The sequence below is a fragment of the Petaurus breviceps genome, unplaced genomic scaffold (genome assembly GCF_028583685.1).
Source record: "Petaurus breviceps papuanus isolate PSGF00001 unplaced genomic scaffold, PetGlider_PUasm1.0 90919, whole genome shotgun sequence".
NCBI lineage: Eukaryota > Metazoa > Chordata > Mammalia > Diprotodontia > Petauridae > Petaurus > Petaurus breviceps.
The window spans coordinates 24,091,978-24,103,179 of NW_027187378.1; the positions used below are offsets into that span (position 1 = coordinate 24,091,978).

The following is an 11,202-nucleotide window of genomic DNA, read 5'->3' on the forward strand; positions in this document are numbered from 1 at the left end:
ACCTCCGTGCTGTAACCTTCTTCAAGGTTTCTGCTGAGTGTTACATAGTTGGTTTTTGTTGTTGTTGTATATTTGTTTGTTTTTTAAATGTTTAAATAACCAGTGCCCAGCATTGCCCTAATATGCTTAGATTTGGGAGGAGTAGCCCAGAGGGGGAGTTAGTTACACATCAATATGCAAAGTCAAACTAAGAGAATTTAAACCAGACAGGTTACCATTGCTTGAAGCAAGCCTTTGGATCTGCTGTGCAAGTAAGGACTAGGAGAAAGTGAAAGGTAGAACTTCCAGGGAGGGGAACTGCCCAAACCAGAAATGCAGGACTACATTGCCCAGAATGCATTGAGCTCAGCTGATGCGCGCACTCAACTTCCCAGATTCCACCTCTAGGCCTGACTGGGGCTCGGAACACCACTAAGTCCTATGGGAAATGGAGTTCGGGAGCAGGAAACAGTGGTCCGAAGAAATTGGGGGCTCACTTTGGGGGTTACATGCGCAGGCATAGTACCCCGGTGGCGCGGGAGGTTAGGACTGTGGACCAGCCTTGGTCCGGAGGTAAAGGCTACTCTGTGCCCCAACTTGTGTGCGTGTGTGTGCGTGTATGATTATGTCATGAGAAGCTTGCGGGGTTATGCTGGCATGGAGGTCCCACGCCGGGGGCGGAACATCCCCTTCCCTCCCCTTCCCTCACTCTGAGCCTTGAATGAGACCTTCTGGAGACCACCCCCCTCACTCCCCCCTCAATTCCTCCCAGGCTTGTACGTGCAGGTGTTCGGCTGTGGATTGAGCCAGGCATCACCCCCACCCCAGCAGACGGGCTGATAGCGGTCACCTCTCCCCGTGCTCCATCCCCTCTGTTCAAAGTGGGGCTAGGTCTTGTCTCTTCTGTCCTTTAGACCAGAAGATGGGCTTCACTTGGTCTTTTTCTCTTTCCCCATCGCTTTCACCTCCGTCTGGCAGGTCTTAAACAGACTCCAGTATCTTCCACCCTTGGTTCATTTTCATGTCTCTTAAATTCAGCCTAGCTCAAAAGTCCACAGTGGGTGAAGGAAGTGCTTTGAAACAAAAGTGTTGAATTTATTATATATTATGTTTTTCAAAACGGCAGCTGTTTGTAATAGAAATTTGAGAATTCATATGCCATTTTTTTCCTGTTCTTTGCATATGGTAGTAATGTTCATTTTTGTTGGAATTTATCAAGTTCAGAATAACAAAAAAATGATCTTTTTTTTTTTTTAAAGAATACCATTACTTCCCATTCTAGCATGTTCAGACTTTCCCCAAACCACGACATTATGGGTGTCAATTGGTGCCCTGCAAATGGGCCCTTTTATATAACCCTAGATCCATTTTTTTGTTTTGGTACCTGCAAATTGCCATGTTATGTATGTATGGCATGGCTACAAATACAAAAAAAAGTACTCCACCTCCTCAAAGAGTTTACATTATATTTTTCATCATGGGGTGAGTGCAGTTTATATTCTACAAGAGATCACAGGACAGAGTCAGTAGATAATATATTTAAAATTTCATAATCATAAGCATATTAGGAATTCAAGCAATTATTTAATTCAAAGATAAGGAGAGACACTGGGAGAAAACTCCCAGGTGAGGAAATTTTCTCTACCAATGTAGAGAGTTGCTTAGGGCTAGAAGTTAAGTGACTTGCCCAGCGAGTCATACAACTAGTATGTGTCAAAGATGTGACTTGAACCTAGCTTCCTGGCTTCAAAGCTAGCGCTCATAAACTTGCATAATCTACCACTTACCCTACTCAGCCCATTTTTCTGCTTTATTCTGTCATGCATCCTTAGCTATAAGAAGTCAACCCTCCTGCTGTCCTTCTACATGTGCACAATACTCCTTTTTGTCTCATGCCATGTGCCATGTCTTTTCAGTGTTTTAGGATCGTAGGATTTTAGAATTGGAAGGAAGCTTGCAATTCAGCTAGTCCAAAACCCTCATTTTATGGATGAGGAAACTAGGCCTAGAAGAGGGAAGTGACTTGTTCATGTTCAAACAGATGGTAAATGGCAGGCCTGGGATTTGAATCAACTCTTCTTTTTTCAGATACATTACTCTGTCAATTCTTACCAGTAGTTGAACCCTTCTTGTCATCACTTTAAATATCTTTACATCCATTGCAGATTGACTGACAGTATTATTTTTTATCACCCCCTTAACATTTTGACAGCCACACCTAACTTACTTTTCTCTAAACAACTATTAGACCCTCTCCCCTATTTGTTTTCCTTAACTTTAAAAAAAATTTCCCTAATTAATACATTCTTCTTGAAAATTCTTGAAATCCTTTCTTTTTTCTTGAGTCCTTTTTATTTATTTTTTTTTCTCACATATCTTGGGTCCAGTTTTTTTTTTTTCTGTTTTCCCTCAATATCTCCAGAATTTCTTTGCACAAGATTCATTGTCTGGCTTTCTTCACAAGTCCAAAATGCTATAAATTGCCTTCATAGTTTCATCTCTTCATTCACCAAAGTCTGTCTCTTCTTTAGAAGTTAGATGCATGAGTACTGGCCAGACTCTCTTCCCATCTCTCTGAATATGATTTGGGGATTCTCTTTCACCCCAACATGGCTGCTTCTACCTTCAGCTCATTTCTTTTTTTTTTTTAAAGCAATCAGGGTTAAGTAACTTGCTCAAGGTTACATGGCCAGTTATTTCTGAGTGTGGTGCTGAGTATCTGAGCCCAGATTTGATCCCCAGGTCATCCCAACACTGGAGCCGGTGCTCTTAATCACTGTGCTACCTGGCTGCCCGCAGCTCATTTCTTTTACATTCTCAATTTAGCTCTTCAAACATTGATTGGCTACTATGTGCAAATCTTTCTACTAGACATTGGAGATAGAAAGACAAAAACAAAACAGTTCCTGCCCTCAAGGAGCTTACCTTCTACTGGGGAAATAAAACTTGTATAAAAATAAGTAAATACAAAGTAATGGAAAGAATTTTAAGAAGGACAGAATATTAATAAATGCTGGAGGTGTGGAAGGTTGAGGAAAGGCCTCATATAAGGAGGGAGCAACTGAGCCATGCTTTTCAAGGAAGCTAGTGATTTTACAAAGTGGAGGTGAAGAGAAAGTACGTTCTAGATATGGGAGAACCATTTGTGTAAAGACATGTACATGGGAGATGAAATGTTGTGTGTAAGAAACATGCAGTAGGCCCATTTGACTGGAATGGAGAATATATGAAGAAGAACAATATGAAATGAGAATGGAAAGGCATATGGGGACCAGATTGTGGAGGGCTTCCTTTAAATGCCAGACTGAAGATTTAGTATTTTTCACTAGATATGAAAGGGAACCATTCAAGATTTTTGAGTAGGGGCTAGCAAGGTCAGATCTTCATTTTAGGAACGTCAGCTTCATGGCTATTTAGAGAATAGATTGAAGGAGCAAGGGAGTGAAGGCAGGGAGATCAATTAGGAAGCTGTTGTAATATTCCGAGTGAGAGATAATTAGAGATTTAATTAGGGTGATTAATTGTGTGAGTGGAGAAGAGGGCAGATGAGAAAGGTGTGGTATAGGTAGAATATACAAGACTTGGAAATTGGTTGGATATAGAAGGTGATTAGATAGAGAGTGAAGAGTTGAAGAACTGGTTGATTAGAAAGATTGCAGTGCCATCAATAGAAATGGAGAAAATGGTATGATGGGTGTGTTTCATGGGGGAATACAGTGAGTTCCACTTTAGATGTGTTGAATTTGGAATATCTATGGGATATCCCAGTTGAGACATCCAGAATATGTGAAGATTTGAAGCTCTGCAACTCAGAAGAGAGATTAAATCTGGATGTATAGATTTGATAGTCATCTACATAGGGATGATAATGAATTCATGGGAACTACTGAGATCACTAAAAGAGAATATAGAGAGAGGAGAAAGTAGGGGTTGAGATGGATCTCTGAGGCATACCCATGCACAGAAGGAAGCACATAGATGATAATCCAGCAAAGAAGACTGAGAAACTGGTCAGAAAGGGAAAAGGAGAATCTAGAGAGAGCAGTATCAAAGTAGCCAAGGACAAAGATTGTCTACAAAGAAGAAATGGTGAAAGATGTAAAAAAACAGCTGAGAACTCAGAACAGGCCATTGGATTGAGCAGTTAAGAGAATGAGAGAGCAATTTCAGTTGAGTAGTAGGGTCAGAAATCAAATTTCAAGGGAAATGAGTTAGTAGTTAAGGAACTAAAGGCAACAAGTGCCAAAATTACCTTGCATAATTCTTTATTCTTAACTTATATACATATTGTTCCTCCCTGATAGTATAGGGTGTGGCTATAGTAGGTGCTTAATAAGTATATCTTGGTTGATTAATTGAAAAGAGAAGGGTTAGAAGGAATATGGAAAGGCATTAGATTTATTTGGTTTAGCCCTATCAGGAAAAGGGAAGGAGAAAGAGAACAAATATTTAAGTGCCTACTACTTTGTGCCAGGTATTATACTAAGAACTTTACAAGCAACAATAAAGAGGGGCAGATTTAGGCTAAAAGAAAGAAAACATTAACATTTAGAGCTATCCAAAAGTAGAACAAACTGCCTGAGTAGAAAGGGTAGTTTCCTCCCTCATTAGAAGCCCTGAAACAAAAACTGATTGATAACTTGTCTGATAAGTTAAAGAGAAATCTTTTATTTATAGGTTGGATTAGATACCCCTGAGATTCTTTCCAGTTCTTAGATACTGTGAAATGAGATGTTGCTAAGAAGTAATAACATTTATTTTTATGGGTGGCTTGTGGAATCACTCTCATTACTTCATTTCAAATTATATGAATATAAAATGGAGATACTCTATCTCTCAGCTCTGGGCTTTTTCTCTGGCTGTCCCCTATGCCTGGAATGCCTTCCTTCCTCATCTCTGCCAACTAATTTCTCCAGCTTCCTTTAAGTTTCAACTAAAGTCTCATCTTTTACAGGAAGTCTTTCCAAATTCCTCTTAATTCTAATGCTTTCCCTTTGCTAATCATTTCTATTTATCCTGTGTATAGCTTGCTTTTTATGTATTTGCTTGCTGTTTCCTCCATTAGATTGTAAACTCCTTGAGGGCAGGGACTGTCTTTGCCTTTCTTTGTATTCCCAGCACTTAGCATAGTTCCTGGCACGTGGTGGGTACTTAGTAAATATTGATTAATTAATTCTTCTGATTTTCTAGATAGTAATTGAAAGGTTTTATGTAATTCATCCAAGGTCAAATCACTAGTACATGATAGGACCAGAATAATAGCCTAAATATTCGAATTCTTCATTTTACACTCTTTCCCCTTCCCTAAGCTTCCTCCCTAATCCTGATGTCACAATGTCATCAGGCCCCTCAGGAGATGAGAGAAATGATTCTTTACATACCTCATGGGATAAGGAAAAGTATAGGAAATCGTTTCTCTCAACGAAAGAGAAGATGACTGAGGCTCAGAAAGCTTGAGTTACATGTTCCGGATTGCACAGCATGTTGATGACAAAACTGTGACTTCAAGACTGGTTGATGACTTCAAGATGGAGCTCTATCCATCCCCTGCCATGTGCTCCAAGTGCTATACCTCTGACCCCAAGAGAGGGTGGAGCAGTTCTGTCTGTGCTCTTTTCTGGCTTCCCTTTTGTAGGGTCCAGAAAGATTGAAAAATGACACTAACCTGTGATTTCGTGATTTCTTAAGCCTCTTAACTCCAAGAACTATAAGGCAAGGCCTCTTTTTTAATCCTCAGCCCTTTATCTTCAGGACTCAACTTTTCTCTGAGAGGGAACACAGAAGATGAAGAAGATGACTCCTGAGTCTCAGGTGAATTATTGGTCTTTTCACACTCTTCTCTGAAATGAAAACCACAGTGGCCAAAGCTATTTTTCCTTCCCTTGTCATGGAAATTCTCTGCCCAGTTGTGTCCAGTCCAAGGTTCAGAACCCCAGTTCTTCATCCCTTAGAACCTGAACTCAGAACCTTGATAAATGATATACTATAAAGAGTGTTCAACCTCACTGAAACCTAGTGTTAGACACAGTGTCTTGGAGACAGAGTACTTTCTGCTTTAGGTCACAGGTCCCACCCTTCTTCCTATGCATTAGACCCATTAACATTATAAGAACCACTTCCTATTCAACCTATTCTACCTATCTTCTTCCTGGGATAAGGCATCCATGGGTGAGCAAGAATGTGTTTATTATAGGAATTGGTGACATTCAAGGATATAGCTGTTAACTTCACCCAAGAGGAATGGAAGCAATTGAACCATGCTCAGAGGGACCTGTACAGAGATGTGATGCTGGAGAACTATAGAAATCTTATCTCGCTGGGTAAGGATGGCTTCATCCTGTGATTTAGGATCTGCCCTATAGTAAGAAAATGTGATTCTTTGCTAAATGGAAGTAATTCAATAAGTATTCATTAAGTGCCTAATATGTAAAAGGCACTGCACTAGATAGACATTGGGAATAGTAAGATGGAAATAAATGGAAGTGCAGTGGGGTTTAAATTACACTTAGGCCATACACATCCACAGATAATAAAACAGAAGACAGGAGAGAGCACTCAAAACCAGGGACTTCAGAAAAGACTTCCTATAGGAGGCAACAGACAGGTGAACTGGAGTTATCTATGTTACACTTATATAAAAGTATAATTAAGATTTATATCACTAGTTCAAGGACATGTGGTCTTGTTAATGTGAGTTCTCTCTTCAACAAAGACAAGGAACTACAGCTTGGTTTTTATGAGTCTCTGTGGCCAAAAATAAAATATACCACCCTGCAAATAAACTGGTAATGAGGCCCCCTTAACTAAGCTAGGCTTCACAGACACCCAGGCCATCAGTAGCTCACTATTTAAAGTTTTTCTAGCTCATAGAGCATGTAGGGATGGCTTTTGAGAACCCTGGGTAACACTACATCAATGCCACCATGTTGAAGCCTTTAAGAAGGACTTGAGTGGAGGACCTTAATGATATCTGTAGGAAATGTTTTGATTCCCCAGTGTCTGCTATCTACTATAAAGTGATAATGAGGCTATCCTGGTTACACAAGGACCAGATAAAAGATAGGGTGCTAGAAAGGATGAGGACTTCAGAACATCTCTGTGCCTCTAGGACAGAAACAGAAGGAACATTTCTAGTACAGAGAAAGCCTACAGATTTAGAGGTAGAGTGTGGAGGGGCCAGGAAGCATGGTGAGGGGAGGGGATAGATATGAAAGGATAGAAAAGGGGAGGAAAGAGAATATGTAAAATTTTTAAACGTGTCTGCAAACAAGAGAGTCCTAGAACATGCCAGATAGATAAAACTTAGAACAGCCCATCGGAACCTCTATTATAGTCTATATGGGAAGACCCAATAGTTTGGCAAGGGGGAATAAGATTTTTCTGAATTCAGAGGCATAGGAATTTAAACAAGAGGGAGGTGACAACAGTGTGATATGTTTTGTTTCCTATGGGGAAACCTGGGATAAAAAAGAGAAGGAAAACTTCTTACTCTAAAACTAGATCCGAGAGATGGGGTAGTAAGGGCACATTACAGAAAGATGATGTGATGAGGATGGGACATATGCACAAAGGAAAGAACGCCTGCAAAATAAAAAACAAAAAAACACAAAACACTAGGCAGGAAGGGTGCCAGGCAAGGTCTAGAAGGCAGCAGGATAGTAGAGATCCCCATTTCAACAAATCTTGAGGTACAGGCATATCAAAAAGAATCATTTGTTAACAGCTATGGAGACTTTGAATTGTTCAGCTTATTAGTCATTCAGACCAGAGATTTATAACCTTTTTTGGACCCAGAGACCAGGTACTTATCTTTACTTTGCTCCCATTCATAGAACTAAAAATAGGCAACTTCATTATGTCCCTGTCCAAGGGCCCTAGAAAGACCTGCTTAAGCCAGCATCAGAAATCTCTGTGGGGTGGCTAGGTGGAGCGGGGAATAGAGTACTGGCCCTGGAGTGAGGAGGACCTGAGTTCAAATTCGGACTCAGACACTTAACACTTACTAGCCATGTGACCTAGGGAAAGTCACTTAACCCCAATTGCCCTCCAAAAAGCAAAATAAAATAAAATAATAAAAATCTCTGTAATCCCCTCTTGATTTTTCTATCTTGTCTTTTCTCAGTGAGGAGGGACCATGATATAGTAGTCAGGAGAACTGGGTTCATACCAGCCCAACTGCTTATTAATGATTTGATCTCTAGTAAGTCAAGCACTTCTTAATATCCTGACCTGGAAATGGGATCAGTATCCTCATTTGGAGCATGAAGGGCTTAGACTAGATGGATATAGGTCCTTCCAATGCTCATGTTATATATATGAGTCTATATTTCACATCCCTACCTAACAACAACAAAAAAGATCTGGGACTGACTTCTGGGACAGTTGTCTGCCTCCGGGACAAACTGCTGTATTTCCTCCTCTCTTTATATAAACAGGGCTTCCCATTTCTACACCTGATATGATTTTCCAATTGGAACAAGGGGAGGAGCCTTGGGTATTTGATTTTCAGAGAATTGAAGAGAAAGAGGTCCCAAGAAATATCTGTCAAGGTGAGTGCATAAATGATAGGGAAGCCAGAAAGAGAGGACTCACTGGAAAGAAGAGCCCATAATGAGGGGCCATATTTAGTGGCCCCAAGGCCTAAAGGTCCATTGCTATGGACCAAGATATAAAATTTCTCTTCCCTCCTATGTCATTGTTGGTGGGGCCACTAAGGCCCATTTTCCCTTAGCTGTGGTTCCTTTGCTTAGCTCTCATTTTGCTAGCCTCCAGTTCTTTGTCTCTCTCTATCCCATCTAGAGACCATCCTTTAATTTCCAGATCCTATCCTAATCCTTGCTCATCCCTGGCATCTCCTCTTTTTAAGCATGAGGGAGTTATATGTTACCACATTCCTGATTTTTTGTTGTTGTTTACTTGTTTTGATTGCATCTGATTCTTTGTAACCCAATTTTGGATTTCCTTGGCAAAGATACTGGAATAGTTTGCTATTTCCTTCTCCAGCTCATTTTACAGATGAGGAAACTGAGGCAAACAGGGTTAAGGGACTTGCCCAGGTCACACAGCTAGTAAGTGTCTGAGGCCATATTTGAACTCAGGAAGATGAGTCTTTCTGACTCCAGACCTAGCACACTATGCACTGTATCACCTAGCTGCCTCTGTTCCTGGTTAGGCTCTCATATTTTCTGCTTACCTTGTTAATTACCTTCCTTCCAACAAGTTCTACCTGCTCACAACCCCTCTCCCACTGGCTAACCTTTACCTAGTTTACAAGGCTTTTTTGAAAATTTGTCCAATACCATCATTATCTTAGTAGGAATTACTTTTGCTTTCATTATCCTTTTTCCATAAAAATGTTTTCCTTTTTTTCTAGCAAAGAGAATAAATTTGCATTGTCTTTTTTTTTCAGATTTGGAGAGTAGAATTGAAGTGCAAGAGTCCCCACTGAAGCAGAACATTTCTGAAATAGAATCACCAGGAATTTTAATAGAAAGACTCAGAGAAGTTCTTCTACCTAAGAGCAGGTTGGAAAAAAAGAAACAAAATGCTAAAGGTGAACCCTGGAGAAAATTCCTTTGCCGTGAAAGAGATTTCAAGCAAATATCAATTAACCCTATTAAAAGTCCCTCTAAAGACAGAGGGCCTGAATGTGATAAATGTGGGAAAACCTTTTTTGACCATTCATCCCTTACCAGGCATCAGAGAACCCATACTGGAGAGAAGCCCTATGAATGTAATGTATGTGGGAAAGCCTTCCGACACAGCAGTAGCCTAAGGAGACATCAAATGGCTCACACAGGACAGTATCCCTATGAATGTCATGAATGCGGGAAAGCCTTCTTTGAGCGTTCATCCCTTACTGTACATGAGAGAATTCATACTGGAGAGAAGCCCTATGAATGTGATGAATGTGAGAAAACCTTTTTTGATCGCTCATCTTTTACTCGACATCAGAGAATTCATTCTAGAGAGAGTCCCTATGAATGTAATGAGTGTGGGAAAGTCTTCAGCCAGAAAATCCTACTCACTAGACATAAGTTAACACATACTGGAGAGAAACCTTATGAATGTCATGAATGTGGGAAAGCCTTTTTTGGCCTCTCATCTCTTACTCAACATAAGAGGATTCATAGTAAAGAGAAGCCCTTTGAATGTGGTGAGTGTGGGAAAACCTTCAGCCAGAGAAGTCACCTTAGTCGGCATCAGAGAACTCATACTGGAGAGAAGCCCTATGAATGTAGTGTATGCGGAAAAGTTTTTAGTAGAAAATCATCTGTCATCCAACATCAGCGACGTTATGCCAAAGAATAGAAATTGGGAACGTAATGAATTGTAGGAAAACTTTAGTCAGACTTTTCACTTTATTAAATGCACAAGAGTCAAAAAGTGGGACAAGAGGCAATATTTCTCTTATTTAAATAAAATTCACCTTAAAACTTTTTATTATTTATGATTACTATTTAGTTATCCCTTGTCTTTTCTCACCAAATTTTGTGAATCAAAAGTCTGTGTATATACTCTTATGAAATATAACTGATAACATCTCAAAAAACTCCCTTATTCCTCCCCCTCAACCAAGTTCTTCTTAAGGTTTAACTTGAAAAGTACACAAATACTGAAAGAGAACCCTCTAGTCCTCCTATCTCTGGAAACAATTGTTTCTGAACTTTAGTAATTAGCTCCCATTTTCTTAAACAATGAAAAAAACCCTTATTCCTCACACATACTTTTTATAAAACAACCCATATAAATAATTTTCTTAGCTCATACTTAGTTCAAACAGAATTATACATTTACAAAAGTGTTATGACAAAAATATTAAACTTTCACATGTGATTGATAAGAGTCTTCACAATATTCATATTTATAACAAAAATAATATCCATGTGATGAGTGGGTTTTTTTTTTGGCACAAAGTTTCTTAAATGGGATGTCATTGAGGATAGTGTTACTAGTAATTTTTTTTTACTGTCAATTGAGATTGTGACTCTGTATAACAGCCTCAGCAGAAAACCCAGTTTCACACTAAAGATATGTGATGAGCTATGGTTAATCTGTATTGCTTTGTTTGCTAAACCAGAGAACTTTTTTTACTCATCTAAAACAGTGAAATTTTCAGGTTCAAATATTTGTTTCAACACACCATGAAAGATTAAGTTTACTTACTTTCCTAAGTACTTAATCCACTTCAGGTGGATTAAAACCAAATTAATATATTCCCAT

General features: G+C 39.4%; 1 protein-coding gene across 5 annotated transcripts; it reads left to right on the forward strand.

The window, feature by feature from the left end:
• Positions 1–221: 221 nt before the first annotated feature.
• Positions 222–10,435, forward strand: LOC138151980 (zinc finger protein 2-like). 5 transcript variants are annotated; one of them, XM_069075592.1, is made up of 5 exons: positions 222–552; positions 5,717–5,790; positions 6,173–6,299; positions 8,415–8,528; positions 9,389–10,435. In XM_069075592.1, the coding sequence occupies exons 2-5, from the start codon at positions 5,764–5,766 to the stop codon at positions 10,288–10,290; spliced, it is 1,170 nt and encodes a 389-aa protein (XP_068931693.1). In that variant the 5' UTR covers positions 222–552; positions 5,717–5,763; the 3' UTR covers positions 10,291–10,435. The 5 variants fall into 5 exon arrangements, with proteins under 5 accessions (XP_068931693.1, XP_068931692.1, XP_068931694.1 ...); XM_069075591.1 differs by having other exon boundaries at positions 5,731–5,790; XM_069075593.1 differs by lacking the exon at positions 8,415–8,528 and having other exon boundaries at positions 5,731–5,790.
• Positions 10,436–11,202: the final 767 nt, after the last annotated feature.

Coding starts and splice junctions, on each gene's coding strand:
- LOC138151980 (XM_069075592.1), top strand. CDS start 5,764: ATGAAGAAGATGACTCCTGAGTCTCAG. Junction 6,300..8,414: donor TAGAAATCTTATCTCGCTGG/GTAAGGATGGCT, acceptor TTATATAAACAG/GGCTTCCCATTTCTACACCT. Junction 8,529..9,388: donor CCCAAGAAATATCTGTCAAG/GTGAGTGCATAA, acceptor TTTTTTTTTCAG/ATTTGGAGAGTAGAATTGAA.